This window comes from Anabas testudineus, chromosome 13 (assembly GCF_900324465.2).
Source record: "Anabas testudineus chromosome 13, fAnaTes1.2, whole genome shotgun sequence".
In the NCBI taxonomy this organism is placed as follows: domain Eukaryota; kingdom Metazoa; phylum Chordata; class Actinopteri; order Anabantiformes; family Anabantidae; genus Anabas; species Anabas testudineus.
The window spans coordinates 3,891,032-3,908,303 of NC_046622.1; the positions used below are offsets into that span (position 1 = coordinate 3,891,032).

A 17,272-nucleotide genomic window follows, 5' to 3' on the forward strand; every position below is an offset into this window, starting at 1 on the left:
TAATGACCTTTCAGGTCCATCAGTGCAGACAGCCACAGAACAGTACCTGGACGTGGATGTGGACATTTCCTGGTATGTACAGTAGCTACTGTTTATTTAGTGTTGGTTCAATGTCAGGGGGAAAATTGTAAACATTAGTGACATGATAGGTTCTACATTCAGATTCATAGTAAGAGAACATTTTGTACAAGCAGCAGCACCAGTCATTGTAAAGCAACATCTTTCATTTAAAGATGAAAGTAAAGGTTGGGCTCGTCCGGGATTTGAACCCGGGACCTCTCGCACCCTAAGCGAGAATCATACCCCTAGACCAACGAGCCACATCCACACGGCATCACCGCTACCATCAACGACAGCAAGCATCGTCTGCACTGATTTCTGAAGTTACAGATGTGTTGAAGATGAATCTTATGTTTTTGCTGGCATGCTGCTTTCATATGCAATGATATATTTTTATTTATTAGCATCTATTACCGCTAGATAAGCTTAGGCTTATTCCTGCAGAGCTAAAACATGGGCTGGTTGTATTTTTTAAATGCAGGGTAAGGACAGCGTTTGTAGTTTTATTGCATAACACTGTATCTAAAATACAACCTTGTATTCGCCATGGCAATTCATAATAATACAGTCAGTTTCATATAGGCCTATTTATGGATTAAAAGGGGCGTAAACTGGTGCAACAGCTAATATTTATACATATTATCATAGAAATATGATAATTATTATACCAGGTAATGTGATTTAAGACCAAAATAAAATGTTTTAAACTCGAGCATGCTTTAAAAACATTCACTGTTATTGGTGTTGGCTGGTGGTCTTGAATTAGAGGGGTGGTGCTGTCCACGGTGCTGAAATCCTTAGTCCACCATCAGTGTTTCTACAGAGCACATTGTTTTCTGTCCTGTATCATAGGAAACAACAAGCATACACTCAGCTATAAGTTGAATAAAGTTAATAAACCAATGAGCCACGCTTTTTTTGCGAAGATGTAAAAATAAATTGGATTTATTTGTACCTATATTTTACGTTTGCGCTGTAGAAGTAGCTTGTTCCATCATATTCAGAGGATGAACCGGAGGTCATTGATGATTTACTCACATTTTCATTTACCACCCACGTCACAATGTATCAGTAACTCCATGTTCAGTTTCCATCATGTAAAATCCCATGGCTCCACTGGCAAACCTTATAGCCGACTTAAAGCCACGATGCTGTCAATGATTAGTGCGGATGTGTTGGCACAGGACAGGTAGAGTGAGACGGAATAATCGAGGGAGTGATTTGGAGCGAGAGAGAGAGAGAGAGAGAGAGAGGGAGGGATGGAGGGAGGGAAAGAGAGGGAGGATGCTGCCAGCGGAAAATGGCTGCTGCAACCTCAAGCCTATCCTGATACACCGAAACGACATCAAGGTGGAGAGGGAGAGCGAGTGCAAGAGAGAGAGGAAAAGAGAGAAAGATTAGGAAAATGAGAGCAGATAGAGAGAGAATGTGAGTGTGTCTGTGAGTGTTTCCTGAAAGGAGGATAAAAAGAGAGAGAGGAGACCCTGGGGTGGGCTGCTGCAAGCGGCGGGCAACACCGAGCCATGGAGGGCGAGTAAGTCCTTACATTTTCATTTTCAATATTGCACATATACATTCAACCATCCGCCAAGACGGATAGAAATAACGCCACCGCCATCAATGTTACACCAACCCAGCATCATGCACTGTTATCGCAATCGGTGTTGTACAGTTTAGCAGGCTGCCGAGAATAAAAACACCATTACGTAGTCTTGAATCAACAGCATACACCCCATTTCCGATATATCCATGCCAAATATAATAAATGTTAAGCCACCTACATGTGGACCTGTGCTTTTAGACGACTGGCACACAATCCACACGCACAAAAATGAGCAAAAATACTAATAATGAAAACGCATTAAACACATAAGACAAGCTGTGGAGCAGCTCCAAACTAAATGCGTGGTTAGCGATTGGTAAAAACAGTCACGAAATCAGTCAATGTGTAAAATGTATGGGGGGGAAAAAGGCGAAATATGGCGAGTTTGGGGACAGCATCGCGTCATTCAAGACATGGCTACAGTAAAACGAGGGAGGGATGGAGGCGTTGTGATTTTTATCAACGTGTCTCGGGGTTTCATTATGATTTTTAAAGCCAAACTTTATGAATGAAATGTGATTTTTCTCTCTCTCTCTCTCTCTTTCGCTCTCCCTCATCCTCACCCCTCCTCTCCTCCTTCCCTTTTCTAATCGACCCCCTCCCCCCATCTCTCGTTTCCTCTCCATCCTCTCACCCACTCGTTCCTTTTTTCCTTCCCCCTTTTCACACGCGATTGCATCGTATTGGCCTAATGCATTTTATACATATGTGGAAAAGCGGCGGCACGGCGCGATGTCGAATCCAGACCTGCTCTTTTCCCATTCATAAAAAAATAGAACATAATATCGGGGTGTGTTAATGAGTGCGTGCAGCAGGGGCGGAATGGAGAGAAGGACCGTCTGGGAAAATAATTGCAACAATTAAAATTCAGTGTGATTTGAAAACAACAAAAAGACGCGGCTGTGCATGCGTTTCACGCACATGTCGGACTGCGGTGCTGAATTATTCAGTCGCCTGGCGAAGGCAGAGCTTATTTTTGCAAGAATGCCGGGGCCTCTGATGGCGAATGGGTGCGTTCATTGATACATCTATCTGGGAAACACTCATTCTCCCTCCCTCCTCCCATTTGGCAGCTTCTCTCCTCCTCAACGCCGGCTTTCTCTCTGTCAATTTGCTCCACAGTCCCTTTATTTCCAGCGCATGTGGCCTACAGTCAGTCCTACGCGCCACATCTCGGCATTCAAAGGTTTCCAAACGCCAAACGCACTGTGTGATCGGGCTTTTGACCGATCGTGTTGCAGCACCACAGCTGCTCACACAGGCCATTTCTGCTGAGCTTCATCCCATTTTCTAAAACCTAGCGCCACATCTTTCACAGGTGAAGCACCAGGTAGCGGCTGTGCGCAGTTCATCAACAGGTGTGGAGCCATGAACCGGATTTAGATTTAATGCACACAGTCTGATTTCATACAGCATGAATGTCGTCGTTGAGTGACTTGACAAACTTTGTGTTTTGTGTGTGGAATGAGCTTATTGCTGCTTCTTGAGAAACACCCGCTACAAATACGGGTCTCTCCAAGCGTCACGTACGAGCAGGCGTCCGGCCTCAGGGGGCACTGACGAGGCCGCTGCTGGGCGCAACTCAACGAAGAGAAGAAGCCTCAAAAGTGAGATTTGTGTCTCGTTGGAAATGTTTTCAAAGATAGAGGTGAGGCTAGAGATATTTGGGATGAGTCGACATTGATAATCTATGTGTGGTTAATTGATCATTCCTCTGGGACGTTTCGGGACTGTCACCCACGCTATGGATGAGACGGCTGTGAACAGCTGCCTCAGCACCACTGGCTGTGTGAGGTTTGCCCTGGATTGTGATATCACAGAAGCAGATCTAGGCCTCTTTTTGTGAATGAATGTGTGTGTCAAGTTCATTCCTGTGTCCGTCTGTTTATCACTGCGTTGTTCTTATTTCCCCGACAGTGTGCGTGTTCGGGCAGTGGTGATGACACGTGATGACTCCAGCGGCGGTTGGGTGCCCCTTGGAGGTGGGGGCCTCAGTCATGTGGTCATATGCAAGGGACGCAGTCATGACGGCAGGGGTCGGAGAGAGTACATCATACGTGGAGAACGGCTACGAGATCGAGCAGTGAGTGTGTGCGTGTGTGTTATGGCAGTCTTTGGTATCACGTTGCTCCTCAACACCACCTAAACTGTTGATTCATCTCATGTGGGGGTATGGTTTCAGGAAGACCTATATCTTGGTTGGTGAACTAATTCATGGCTTTTTGTGTCTTCAGCCGGTGTTGGAGTGTGCAGTGCAAAGGGGGTTAGTGTACAACAAGGTGAACCCCATCTTCCATCACTGGCGAGTAGAGGATCGAAAGTTTGGCCTTACGTTCCAGAGTCCTGCCGATGCCATCTCCTTTGAGAAAGGGCTGCAGACTGTCTTAGACAAGCTTGACAGAGGTAGGAATGCAAGAGCCATATGTAAGAACATAGGTTGATTGGAGATGCTTCATTCAATATCTAGAAACTTTAATCCTCTATTTTCATGTTATCAAGGCTCGGATTCGCCCTCGTCCTCCACACCAGAAGAGGCTGACACAGAGGATGATGGACAAGCTGTGAGTATCTGAGGAGTCACTGCCACTGGGCTCCAATCCAGCTATTAGTGTTTTTGACTTGTGGGATGACATGCAACCTCTGCCAGTCCCATACAGGAAGTGAGTCGTCATCCAATAGCAGAAAGGAGATGCTTCCCAAACCCATCACTATAGTGACGAGCGAGTCATCGTCTACCTGTTTTGTGCGCACAGATGAATTTAGTTTCGGATCCAGCCATGCTGTCACCACTCAGACACCTGCTCAGGTAGCACAGACTCTTCTGCTCCACGTTGATCATCACTGGTACTTTACCATGAGAAAAATGATAACATGACAGTGCACAGGCAAATGTCAATTTAATTTTCATTTGATTTCTCTGTACATGTTCTGACTTTTAAGCTCTAATGATAACTGCTGAAAAAACAGTTCTTAAAGCGGGCTCTGGAAACTGCCTCGGGTCTTTAAGCAGGATTCTAGCAAAACTAGGGACATTTTATATTCATTACTAGATTTTAGAGCAATGAAAAAGTTGCAATGTTGATTGTTTTTTCCGTCTGTCTCCACCCTTATGTCTACAGCTACAGCAGAGACGTCTATTTATTGTACAAGAAGCAAAAGCAAAATGACATCTACCTGCTAACATCTCACTACATTAAATATAATCAAATCCCAGATTCTTGATCACCAGATATAAAATCTTGTGTAATCCTTTGTTACTGAACACAATGTTCCTGACTCACTCTGTAATCCTATACCCTTTGCATAGATCCACACCAGGCCGGGACAACATCAGCTATCACAAATGACGACTGTGTTGAATCCTCCAGCGCCCCCGCCACCACCTCCTGCTCCACCTACTCCCCCTGTGGGTCCTCCAGCCTCATCTCCTCTGTCCCCCCTCTCACCTACCATTTCACTTCTGGAGGAGGGAGACCTGCGAAGTGTGGATCCTTGCAAAGATTTGTGGGGATCTCGAGGTTATGAGGACTATCGACGGGCTGGGGCTACAAGGACTATGGTTGGGGGGCTGACCGGGGGCGTGGTTGTTGGAGGTGGAGGGAGTCTGCAGGACAAGTCGGAACTGTGTGTGGTTCGCTTTGAGAAGGAGCTCGCAGGAGTGGGGACGGCAGGCTGTGAAGTAACCGTGAGCCTGGAAAGCAAAGCTTCCCAGCGTTTGTCCTCGTCGTCTCCCACCTGTATGTCCATGCCCAATGCTGTGTCAGGCGTGTCCTCAGGTGCCGGTTCACCCCAAGAGACAGGCAAAGGCTCGCCCTCTCCCTGCTGCATCCACACCTCACTGGCCACACCCCGGTCACGGACTCGTAAGAGAGGAGGTGCGGCCAGCAGCAGCGGTGACCCAGGGGTCATCTCCCCTGACGACGACAGCCCGTGTCCTCAGGCTTCATCGTCATGCTCATCTCGCTGTGTGTACTGCCGCTCTGTTTTCAGTGCTTCAGAGAACGGGCGGGGCCGCTGCAGGGATGCTCCAGACCCAGCCCTGCACTGCCTTCGCCAGTGGACCTGTGTGTGGTGTGCAGAGAGTCTGCTCTACCACTGCATGTCGGACTCTGAAGGAGAGTTCTGGGAGCCTTGCTCATGTGATGACTCGTTGGGGGGCCACCCGCACCCCCTTTGCTGTGCCCGCTGGTTGGCCCTACTGGCCCTGTCGCTCTTTGTGCCCTGCATGTGCTGCTACCTGCCTTTACGCGCCTGCCTGCGGTGTGGAGAGAGGTGTGGCTGCTGTGGGGGAAAGCACAAGGCGGTCCGATGAGGCCAGGATAGGGGGTGGGAGGGGTTCTCCAGACCTGGGGGTTTTGGGTGGTGAATGGGTGGAGCATCTGTAGGGATGCAGGTGGAACAGTGCTCTCAGTACACCCAGACCTCTAACGTGGCCCTCAATGGCCCCTACGACCTTCCACTGCATTCCGCTCTTTCTCTTCAACCTCGGGCCTTCTTTACTGGTCCATGCCTGCTGAAGGTGCACTACACTCAGACCAGGCTCTGTGGGAGTCATCTGGAGCCTTCAAAGTGGATTTACTGAGGCTTGGCTGATCTAGAGCTAGCGGTCAGAGACTATATCGCAGGAAGAGAATGGCAGAGGCAACAGATGATGTGTACACTGTTTCAAATGTCAGTTTGTTTTGTTTTTTTATTTAGAAAGAAAAACACAAAAAACTAAAGATGTTTATATATATGATTGTTATAATTTCAATTGGTATATTTTATTAAATGTAAAACATAAAGTATTGACATGATCCCCTAATGGCACACACGATCACATATTCACAAACACGAGATGTTGGGGAAGTTATTTGTTTCATGTTGGTCTGTTTATCAGTGAGATGAACAGATGTCACCCTTTACCTCTAATTTTACCTCAGATGTTACTCTGTTGTTACCCTGGTAAACAAAGGAAAAAGACAAGTGAGTAGACGTTTGGAGAGAGTCTGAGCATCTGAGACCACTAGTGTTGTCTTTTGGTTAAAGTAATTGACCACAGTGGAAATGCAAAGGGACAATTATTAAGGGAAGTTGCAATGACAACCACAAAGACTTAAAATCATAATGTGATTCATTATGGTCCTTTGTAACCAAACAGTTATTTTTGTTTTTTGAAAAAAAAAAAAAAAATCAAGAATGTGTGTTCAACATTACACCCTCACTTTACACATTTTTTCATATTTCTAATATTAATCATAGAAAACATCACATCTCACCACTGTACTTTGTTTAATCAGTCAAGGTGCTTACAACTGAGGCCTCTGAGCAAGTCTATTCTACCTAATGTACACAAGGACTGCACAGTCCCAACCCCAAAGACAAACAAAACTGGACCCCACGGTTACAAATCTGTAGATGTCTCTAGGCCTTTGAATGAGATGCCACCAAAAACTGAAGTGCAATTAACATGTATTGAAAGAGTATTTTTGTACCAGTCATGTTACAAAAAACTCAGTAGAAAGTGAAAAGTGTTGGAACTGAACACTGTAGTGTGTCATTGTGTTTGATATCAAGCCAGAAAAGATAAAGAGGAAGACAAACTTGTCTTGGAGCAGCAGCGCAGAGCTCACAGGCGTAACACTATGTGCGCTTGCTGTTTACTGCTGACCCCGTGTTAAGAAAAGAGGCATGTTAACTTGAAAAAGGTGATTGGAGGCAAGTCTTTGTTTGGTCATGTGTTTGCTGAATGTCGCTTTAGGTATGAAGTCAAAAAAAGCTGCTATTTAAGAGCTGCTCTATTCAGACGTTCTCTGCATCTTAGGTAGAGTCAGAGCTTGTGGCAGAGGGACAATCCTTCAAGTCGTAACTCTACCTGAGAAACTGAGAATGCTAAATAGTGTGTGAAGAAAGTTTTTTGTAAGTTTACAGCTGGACGTTAAGATAACTACACCAAGACATTTTTTATAAATGCCTCTGGTGAGCGTATCTTGTATTTCTTGCGTTTTTATTTTGCAGATTAGTGATATTTTTTCTACTTCCAGTGACCAACTGGCCAAGGTAGATTAAAAACCATTTCCATCACAGCTTATTGACAAAATGTTTCTCAGAAATCGTACTATGTCGATATGAACATTAGTTCTGTAGTGTGACTCTTTCCAAATGCAATGCAGCCACAATATTCATTAGACCACGTTTTTGGTGCCTGGAAAATTTAAGCTATATCACTAACTGTAAAAGTAGGTACTGCTCTCCTGACTAACTTGGAGACCAACTACTGAATGCAACATGCTTGCATCTGGCTTTTTGTGATTTTTTTGGAATTGTAAAACATATAAGGCAAGAAAGATTAAGGAAAGGCTGAAAAATACATGGAAAATAATTGTGAAACACTCTTAGCATCATCATCCAGAGGCATTCTCCTTTAAAATGTACGATGACTTACCGTATGATCTGTATAATCAATCAGTGAGATTGTTATTATACAACAAGATCACCTAGAAGACCTTCAATTATGGCAGAATGAACTTTTCAGAAGCTTCAGCAGAATATTTACATCTTAGGTTTAGCCAAGAATTTCTATCCAAAGTGACTTTAAGCGAGTGAACAGGCAGTGGAATTCGGAGACACGACTACTGATCAACACAACCCTTGACCTCTCGGTCAGGGGACAGTCGTCTTCACTACGAGGCTAGCCTGCCAACAATGTGGTTCCACTTAAAAAAAACAAAAAACACAAATGAAAAAGAAAACATAACCTCAGTCGGTCACTACAATGCCATTCACTGATCCTAAATTAACTGTGTCCCCCCCCCACACAAACACAGTCCCCACAAATCTGCAATGCACAGACCTGCACATACACACATACACAGATACACTGTTCACTCAATGGTGCAGATACACAGAACTAGTTAAGCCATTGCACAGTTTGCTACTTCTGGTTAAGAAATGGTGTTCGAGTACAGTACTGACAGTCATGCGATCACAATTGCAGGCCCCATTCTTACATCTTAATAAATGTGCCTTTTGATTTGAGTAATCAATAACTTATGATTTCCAAGTAACTCTGTATTAAGTACTATTTACTTTTTTGGTTATTGGTTTCTGCCAATGTGCATATTTTCAAATGTACGTATTTATTAGTTTCAAAGTAATTGAGATATTACCTGTTTATTTATTTATTGAGATATTTATTCTGATTCTTTATTTTTTGGAGACAGGTTTTTATCTTCCGTGCTGTCTTACTTCTGACTTTGTGCCAATGTGCTGCTTTGAGGTGTTACATATCGTGGGTTTGTATCATTATTAAACCCTCACTCTATATTTTAAAATCAGTGTTGTCTTCTCTCACATGTGCATGAAATCCGTGTTCTACAATTATTCCACAAAGATGCCTGAGCATGTAAAAAATATTTTGTGTGACCCAACTAACAATATACTGCATTCACTTGCTGAATGTACAAATACAGCAAATACACCCAGTGACCATTAGGGGGAAGCAGCAGTACTTTAGAGTTCCTCAAGCACAAAGGAAAATTACACTGGTGCAGATATTGCATAAAAATGACTTTATTCCATAAACTCAAAGCTTTCCTTAACAGAACAGACGCAGGTTGTGATCAGTTGTCCTTTAGGTGTGTTGGTCTGTTACTTGGCAGAATACATGTGCTGCCTCTTATGTTTGAGGATCTCAGTGGAGGTGAGGTTTAGGTCTTCGTTGCAGACATCACAATGATAAACCCTGGTAAGACTAGACGCTGAGAAGGAGCCCGACTTTCCACCTTCTGCCTCTGAAATCCACAACACATACACACAATTAGTATCAAACGATTCATCTAATCAGCCCCTGAATAAAGTAATCTACCAAGTACTGCCAAAAGAAATTCCTGACCTTCGTCCATCTCCTGCTGTTCTCCAGCTGGCCTGCAGGAGGCCTCATGCTGCATGCGTTCCAGTGGAGTCAGAGGCATGTAGAGGTCACAGTTAGGACAGCTCCAGAAAGTGCGCAAACACTCGCTGTAGAGGTCCTTTGAGTCCTGCAAATCAAATAGTGGAAACACAAGGACCACATTACATTAAGTTGAATTTATTCAACAAGGGAAACTGAAATGTTTTATACCTCATTGACTAATTTTGGTTTAGAGAGAGAGAGAAATGCAGCATTTATAAAATGCTACTTTCAGATCTACACATGGAATAACACCACCAACAGCTGATTTCAGACAGACTCACAGCCAGACAGTTGTAGGTGAAGAAGCTGGTGACACGCAGTCCTCCTTTAATGGGGTCCGGCTTGGCCTCCGCTCCTGGGAACAGTGGATTTAGATCTAGAGTGTTCATGTGAGACAGCTCAGACTCGGACTGAGGGCCAATGTACAAATTCTGGGTCTGGAAAGCTGTGAGTCGCTGCAGGCTGTAACTGATCTGTGAGGCAAGGTAAAACATACAGAAAGAGAATTCATGAGACAAATAGGAGATGAATAAAAGTATTGTTGACCTATAAATGAGTTCTAAAATCGAGACTGCAGCAACTATATTAATTATTTGACAGATTTTGTCATTACGCAAAAAATGTTCAAAACTAGACTTAAGGAGGTAGTGGCACATACATTTACTAGTAAATAAGAAACCTTGAAACACTTTTACAGAACAGTTTTTACGCAATTACTGTTTACATAAAGAGTGTGTATGAGCTACTTATCAGCCTGTCACTGTAACCACCAGATTAGCACCATCAGTACCTCAGTGAACAGCAGGAAGCGGACGAGGCTTTCGCTCAGCTTCTCCATGGTTCTGCGAGATACCCCCTGGACTGAAGTGCTCCCCATTTTGTTCTGTCCCAGCTGGACCAGGAGCAGGCGCTCCCATTCAGCCCTGAGGGTCAGGGCTGAGGACAGCACCTTCAGGGCCTCCTCTGGATCCCTAAGTTCTAGTTCCAGCCAGCCGTCCACCACCAGACGCGTGCAGTCGGCGTTACTGTCCACTGAGTTTGCCACCAGCAGCAGAGACTGATAAACAAATGCAGATGCATAGTAGGATTTAATGGGAATAACGTTGCTGGATGAGACATATTCTGTCCTTACTGTGAACAATGAATAGGTGAAAAGATAAAACCAGGGTCATTAACAGCATAAACCAACCTGCTCGGGGTATTTATGGTTATAACTGTTAACAACTAAAAACAAATGGACAGATACCAGTATCTGCACAGCAGTTTTAGAAATTGCAATCTTACTTTGCTGCACTGTTTAGATCCTTGCCCTACTCTGACTCAGCGATCACATCAACCCCAAAAATAAGACCATACAATAACTACCCACAACATTAAAACCACCACACTGTTTCATTGGGCTTAATACAAGATGAGTTTTCACACTTAGCAGTTTGTGATGGGGACAGGGACATCCCACATCTGGTACTAACTTGCAGTGCAGGAACTCGTACACAATTAGACAAATACGGCTTGTTGGTCTCCAACAGAGTGACGAAGGCTAGCAGCTGGTGTCTGCTGCTGTCCTTCCTATCAGGCTCTACAGGCAGGAAGCAGAGACAAAGAGGGAGCGGGAGAGGCAGATGGGATATGGGAGATGTGGAATATTGGCCTTGAGTTATAAGAAATATCATCATAAGTAAATCAGGTGAGTGCAACAAATCATGTCTTCTCTGGATTTAAACATAACACACTTCAGCTGGAAATATGCTCCTTTAATTATTTTCAGTTTTGGTTTTACAACCTTTAATTTAAATCTGTCACACTAACAGAATTAAAGAGATTCCATAACTAATCTTGACAACAGGCTTATTGAAGGTAGTTCATTCATAAACTGTCTTTAGAAATTCAAAGCGCATTGCTTTTTAAAATGTTTCAGATGTTTACCCATTTCTCTGTTGTCATCTTCAGGCACATGTAAAACTTCTGGGTCACTAGCAAACACACTGGTGGGGTGGACCACCACTCCATGCTTATTCTTTGTGTGAAACACCTAAATAATATCACACAAAGTGGAAGAAGAGGGAGATTATTTTAATATAACAAGAGTCAGTCATCATTTAAACACTGTACTGACAAGTTTTTTCCTTTATTGAATCCTAAAACCTTTAATAGGGACAGGGGTGCAGCAGATGGCCTGACCTGGTCTGAGTCCTTGCGGGTGGAGTTATGTTCATCAGGCAGCGCCAGCTGAGGGTACAGGCCTCTGCAAAGCAGCAGCTTAAGCAAAGCCTGCTGGCGGGACGTCAAGTCCTGACTAACGCTAACTGACTCCTGCAGCTCCGACACGTTGTGACGCAACTTGAACTTCACCTCCTGTTGCAGACGAACAGAACCACAGACAGATCACTCAGGATGGTAATAAGTCCAACATACAATGACTAGCCTTGATATGACAAGATAAACTTTATTGATTCCCAAAGTGAAATTCATGTGCTGCATTTTCTCTCTTTGTATAAAGACGTATAATGTCGCCAGAACCCACGACACATCCAATAAGAGTAAGATCCACAAGCCAACACTTACCTCTGAATCTTTAAAGTTGTAACTTTAAAAAAATCACATCCATGATTGAAACAGATTAGCTTTTAAATAAGCATCTCATGTTTAAGGAGGTAAGGTATTAGTGTTTAAGTAAATTCAGCAAGCAGAACACTTTGAAACAGACTTGTCTCCACAACAGCTCAGTTAAAAGAGCTTTTAATTGGACCTCCTGTATAGACATTTGTGGATTTGTGTGATAAAATGATTTCAGTTCGGTTGATTTAATTAGTATCTTTAGAAATAGATTGTACAGTGTAATATTTTGGATGGTCAGTATAAATTGTTCCCACTGACACAGAAAGCTGATCTGGTGATATGTAATACAAACCTTCATCCTAAACTTAATGTCAGTGTAGAATCATGAATGAAGCAGAACAGAAGACAGAGACTCCTGTGATTTTAACTTAACTTAATTATTTCACATTTACAACAGTATGTGAAATGTCTTCTAAGGACAATGTGGGCTGGATAACACAAATACTGGTAAAGAGGTTTGGAACTGCTTTGTAGCAACCCTTTTCAATTTTAAACAGTACCCACCTGTATGTCCACATTCTGTTCGGATTTCTCTTTGTCCTTCTTACGTCTGCCCGTTTCCTCTGTGTCAGATCCGGATGAGAACTCTCCGTCCTGGCCCTCCTCCAGCCTCAGGACCTTACGCTTGCTGCCCTCCTGCTGCTCGTGATCTCTCTTCATCTGATGCAGCTTTCTCCTCTCTGTTAGCCTCTCCCTACGCTGCCCACGGTCACCACCAGATGGAGTAGAGTCCTCTGATTCCAGCAAGCCATGGCTCCTCAGTAAGTCCTGTAGAACAGACAAGATGCTCAAATTAAGAAACACATTTAAAAAAATGTGTGTATGTGTGTGTGTGTCACTGAGTCTACAGTCTACCTTGAACTGTCTGCGTAGGTTGACCATCTCATATAGTCGCTGCTCCTCCAAGCCTCTCCTTCTGCACCATTTCCTTGAGCCACCACCTCTTTCTCCTTTCACCTGTTGAACTCAGAAGATGAACTACAAGTCCCACGTGTAGCACAACTATCACACTGTCAAACCTGTCGGCATTAAACAGATGATGCCACATAATGTTTCTCTTACTGACCTCTACCCAGGCATTGAAGGTGTTGAGCAGTGAGAAGGGGTCACCCTGGTTGCTGTGCAGAGATTGGCGGGCAGTGGCACAGTCTGGGTTGTGTTGTGAGCTGCGCAGGAAAGGTGACTGAACACTGAGAGCTGCTGCCACTGTCAACACAGGCTCTACCAGGTTAAACAAAGAGCCCAGCACCAGCATCTTCCCTGAATGAACACAAACATACGCTCATGCCTTAATATAACAACTGGTTAAAGGCTGCTGTGCTTGTAGACCAAGCCTTAAATGATGACATCTGATACTGTTTATCTTGCCTTCTCATTTGAGAAACCATTTGCCACCATATTACAGTGGTGCTTTAAAGTTAATGAACCATTTATAGTGTTCTGTTTTTGCATTAACATGACCTAAAAAGTATTTAGATCTTCCTAAAACTAGTTAAAAGGGAACCCAAATAAATAAATTAGACAAAAATGATAGTTGTTTAGTCTTCTATACATGTGTGTGTGGCAGATGATAGTCAGGTCTGAATGTTAGAGAAAAGAAATCTCAGTTTTCACAATATCAAAGTCTGATCTAGACAACACATTTTGCAGAAATGTGTTAGCAAACAAGGGAGATATCATAGGACATTAGTTTCAAAAGAGTTTGGACTACACTCGACTGTCGGCCAGATTGTGTACAAATGGAGCACATTGGGCACCATTGTTACCTTCCCCAGGAGTGAGATCACACCAAGAGCAAGGCGTGCAATGGTGTGGGAGGTCACAAGGAAACCATTCAACAGACTTATTCAACAGTTCATGCAAGGAAATAAACCATTATTCTTAAGTTGATGCTGCCCTGTAAAGAGAAACAAACTAAAACTCCTCCAAGCTGATGCACAGGGCTGATAAACTATTACCTGAAGCATTTAATTTATAATAATAAAGTTATTGCTGCAAGTCAGCTTTTTTATGCAGAAATAGAGAGAATCCTTTAAAGAGTTGTTTTTTCAATTACAATATGGTTTTATTGTCAGGAATCTTACCTATGACCACATCAACAGGTAGTTGTGCTAACAAACTTCCAATGGAGGTCAGTTCACCACAACTGTCTAGTGCCCCTTGCTCTTTCAGATAAGTGACTGCAGTCTGGATACTAGCAGCTGGAGGTGGATCAATGAAGATGAAAGAAAGTGGATCTCCAAGACCCATGCTCTTCATCTGTAGAAACAAAATCCCATTAATTACGTTTCTAACTGTAAACATTTAAGAATTCAAAATAACTGTTGTTCTGGGAACCTGGAGAATAAGGGAGTCCAGGGCCACCCTGTGGATTTCAGGCACAGGATAAGGTGCAAAGGCATTGTAGTCAGATTCAGCATACAGACGGTAACACACCCCTGGACCTGTACGACCTGCTCTACCTTTCCTCTGCTCAGAACTGGCACGACTGATCCAAAACTCCTGTAGGCGTTGCATCTTGGCCTTAGGATCAAAACTCATTTCCTTTACCTTTCCTGTAAAAGAATAATAAAAAAAACATTTCTACAGTTGTTCTACCATTTACTCTTGTTTACTATTTCAATTTCCTTAAATGTAGAATAAACATCTCTGTCTGACTGTTTCTGTACATTTGAGTTTTGTAATTCATGTTTTGCTTTGATTAATTTACATTTACATTTAGTGATTTAGCACATGCTTTTATCGAAAGGGACTTACAAGTGAGGGACAAGGCAAGCAAACAAAATCTAAGTCAAGGAGAAAAAACATCAAAGCAAGGTGCTATCAAAAAAGTGTTTCTGTTTCAAGAGTTGTAAGTACAAGAATTTAATACCTGAGTCAACAACAAAGCGCACCCCATCAATTGTGACTGAAGTCTCAGCAATATTTGTAGAAATGATGCACTTTCTCACCCCAGGAGGAGCAATGTCAAATACCTGAGGATTAAACAGATGACAAATAATTTAAATTAAATAACAGCTAACACATCAGAATCAATGCTCATCCAAATAAAGCTGACTGTGCCTTATCCTGCTGGGCCAGCGAGAGTGTGCTGTGCAGTGGCAAAACTATCCAGCGACGTGTGTGTGTGGCATAAACTTGACAGGCCTCCTGGATGGTGGAGATCTCTGCCACACCACTGAGGAACAGAAGCAGGTCACCCCGCTCCTCTGGGGGGTAACGCTGATCAATTCCCTGCAGGATGCGCAGGTATGGTCTGGGATCTAGCTTCTCTGTACGTGAAGCCTGCTCCTCGGGTGGAATGGGTTGGTATATCACCTTAGTACGGGGAATGGAAAAGGTTGCATATTTACATTATTACATATTGTTTCGATAGCAATAAATAGATGCTTTTGGCTGTTGTGGTTACATCAGAAGGTAAATTAAGAACGTCTCCTTTTGAAACCAGGAAGTTTCTACACTTACAGTGCATTTGACTTTTAATGTGCCAAATTCAAGACTGAGGATTGTTACTGCCGATTACTGTTGCTCTCTGCTTACCTGTATAGGAAACAGCCTGCCTGGCACCTGTAGCACAGGAGCACTGTTGAAATAGTCCGAGAAAAGTTTGATGTTGATGGTGGCTGACATAAGGATGAGGCGCAGGTCTGGACGGTCAGCAAGCAGAGACCGCAGGACCCCAAGAAGGAAGTCACAGTGGAGGTGTCTCTCGTGGACCTCATCCACAATCACCACCTCATGCTGAGCCAGTGTCCTGTCCTGCTGGATCTGTCGAAGCAGCAGCCCCTCTGTCAGAAACAGCAGTTTGGTGGCTGCGGTCCGGGAGGTCTCAAAGCGAATTTGGTAACCAACCTGAAAATAAGAATTACATCTCATGAGCTCTTTCACAAAAAACTATCTTACTTTCAACTAGGAAATTGTTGAAGAACTTGTATTCAGTAGTTTGTGACAAACCTTTGAGCCATACTGATTGAGGCTCTCGAAGCTGACCCTCTTTGCGAGGGATATACAGGCGATACGTCGAGGCTGAGTGCAGGCGATGTGGTTGAAGCCAGCTGAAAGAAGATACTGAGGTACTTGGGTGGATTTCCCACAGCCTGTGTCCCCTGCCACCACAACCACAGGGTGACTGCGAACTAGGTTCACTATCCTGTCCCGGTACTGGAAGATGGGCAGGTTTTTCTGCTCCCGGCGAAGTTTGGACAATTTGCCAAAACTCTGTCTTTGGCTGAAATCTAGAAAATGCAAGAGGGCCAGGCGACAGTCAGAGATCTCCTGACTGCCGGGCCCTGAGGATCTATGCTTGCTTCTGTGCTCTGTCTTTCCGAAACGCTCCTCAATATCCCTGGTACACACAGAGACATTGATCCGGTATCGAGCATCATACTCTTTAGGAAGTCCAAGATCTACCTTTCCAGTCTTCCTCCTGCTCTCCCCGTCTTCTCTGTCCTGTTTTAGACGGGTTCCTCCGGACTCAGACATGTCCCTCTTTGTTTTGAACCTCTGAAAGCGGTCAAAGAAAGCCCAGAACTCTTTATGCTCTGGGGTGCCTGTCTGGATGTAATCATGCGGACGGAAAAAGATTTCATCCAGCTGGGCTCGGCACTGCGGACTGTCCCAGTCCCAGCTCCGGGTTTCTCTCCTTCGGTCTGAATCCATGATAACTGGAAACGTTACTCACCTCAAGAAACAACAATCTGGATTCAAGTTTATCCACTGTCAGTAAACGAAACCCGCTGGGTTAAGTGGCAGCTTATTATAAATATGTATCTAGTCTGTAACCGAATAAACTGCGGTTACAGACTAGCTAACGTGGTCACATTCATTTTAAACTACAATCAGTTTTGTATTGAAAGTATTAAAAGTCTATATCTCACATTGTTTGAAACCACTACTGTTGAAATCAACAAACAATATATTAGGAGTGTAAGAAAATAATAACTGCTAAATTAAACTGTACAAAAACGGCTTCAACTGCAAAGAAGACAAGGGGAACAATAACACGGTGGGACCATTTCCGTTCCGTTCCGTTCTTTAAAACCTTCCGTGTCTACACA

At 43.7% G+C, this 17,272-nt stretch overlaps 2 protein-coding genes and 1 non-coding gene across 3 annotated transcripts; 1 reads left to right on the plus strand and 2 right to left on the minus strand.

Moving 5' to 3' along the window:
* Window positions 1-248: 248 nt before the first annotated feature.
* On the minus strand, window positions 249-320 carry trnap-agg. The gene has a single exon. It is a non-coding gene; the product is annotated as a tRNA-Pro (tRNA).
* Window positions 321-4,289: 3,969 nt separating this feature from the next.
* Window positions 4,290-6,728, plus strand: spred3 (sprouty related EVH1 domain containing 3). The gene is made up of 2 exons (XM_026378076.1): window positions 4,290-4,469; window positions 4,971-6,728. The coding sequence occupies exons 1-2, from the start codon at window positions 4,290-4,292 to the stop codon at window positions 5,973-5,975; spliced, it is 1,185 nt and encodes a 394-aa protein (XP_026233861.1). The 3' UTR covers window positions 5,976-6,728.
* A 2,470-nt stretch (window positions 6,729-9,198) lies between these two features.
* Window positions 9,199-17,225, minus strand: dhx34 (DEAH (Asp-Glu-Ala-His) box polypeptide 34). Its single transcript, XM_026339828.1, has 16 exons — window positions 16,170-17,225; window positions 15,756-16,067; window positions 15,279-15,533; window positions 15,088-15,190; window positions 14,553-14,770; window positions 14,300-14,474; window positions 13,282-13,475; window positions 13,071-13,172; window positions 12,720-12,983; window positions 11,778-11,951; window positions 11,523-11,628; window positions 11,069-11,175; window positions 10,387-10,653; window positions 9,878-10,069; window positions 9,537-9,681; window positions 9,199-9,435 (listed from the first exon to the last, which is right to left on the minus strand). The coding sequence occupies exons 1-16, from the start codon at window positions 16,872-16,874 to the stop codon at window positions 9,293-9,295; spliced, it is 3,462 nt and encodes a 1,153-aa protein (XP_026195613.1). The 5' UTR covers window positions 16,875-17,225; the 3' UTR covers window positions 9,199-9,292.
* Between the last annotated feature and the right edge of the window lie 47 nt (window positions 17,226-17,272).

Bases quoted from the DNA above. Each gene is read 5' to 3' on its own strand.
- spred3 (XM_026378076.1), top strand. From the start codon at position 4,290: ATGACATGCAACCTCTGCCAGTCCCATACAGGAAGTGAGTCGTCATCC. The intron at 4,470-4,970 runs GTAGCACAGACT...CCCTTTGCATAG, and splicing joins CCACTCAGACACCTGCTCAG to ATCCACACCAGGCCGGGACA.
- dhx34 (XM_026339828.1), bottom strand. From the start codon at position 16,874: ATGGATTCAGACCGAAGGAGAGAAACCCGGAGCTGGGACTGGGACAGT. The intron at 14,771-15,087 runs GTATTAAATTCT...ATTCTTTTACAG, and splicing joins GCGCTTTGTTGTTGACTCAG to GAAAGGTAAAGGAAATGAGT. The intron at 11,176-11,522 runs GTAAACATCTGA...TCCTGCCTGTAG, and splicing joins AGATGACAACAGAGAAATGG to AGCCTGATAGGAAGGACAGC.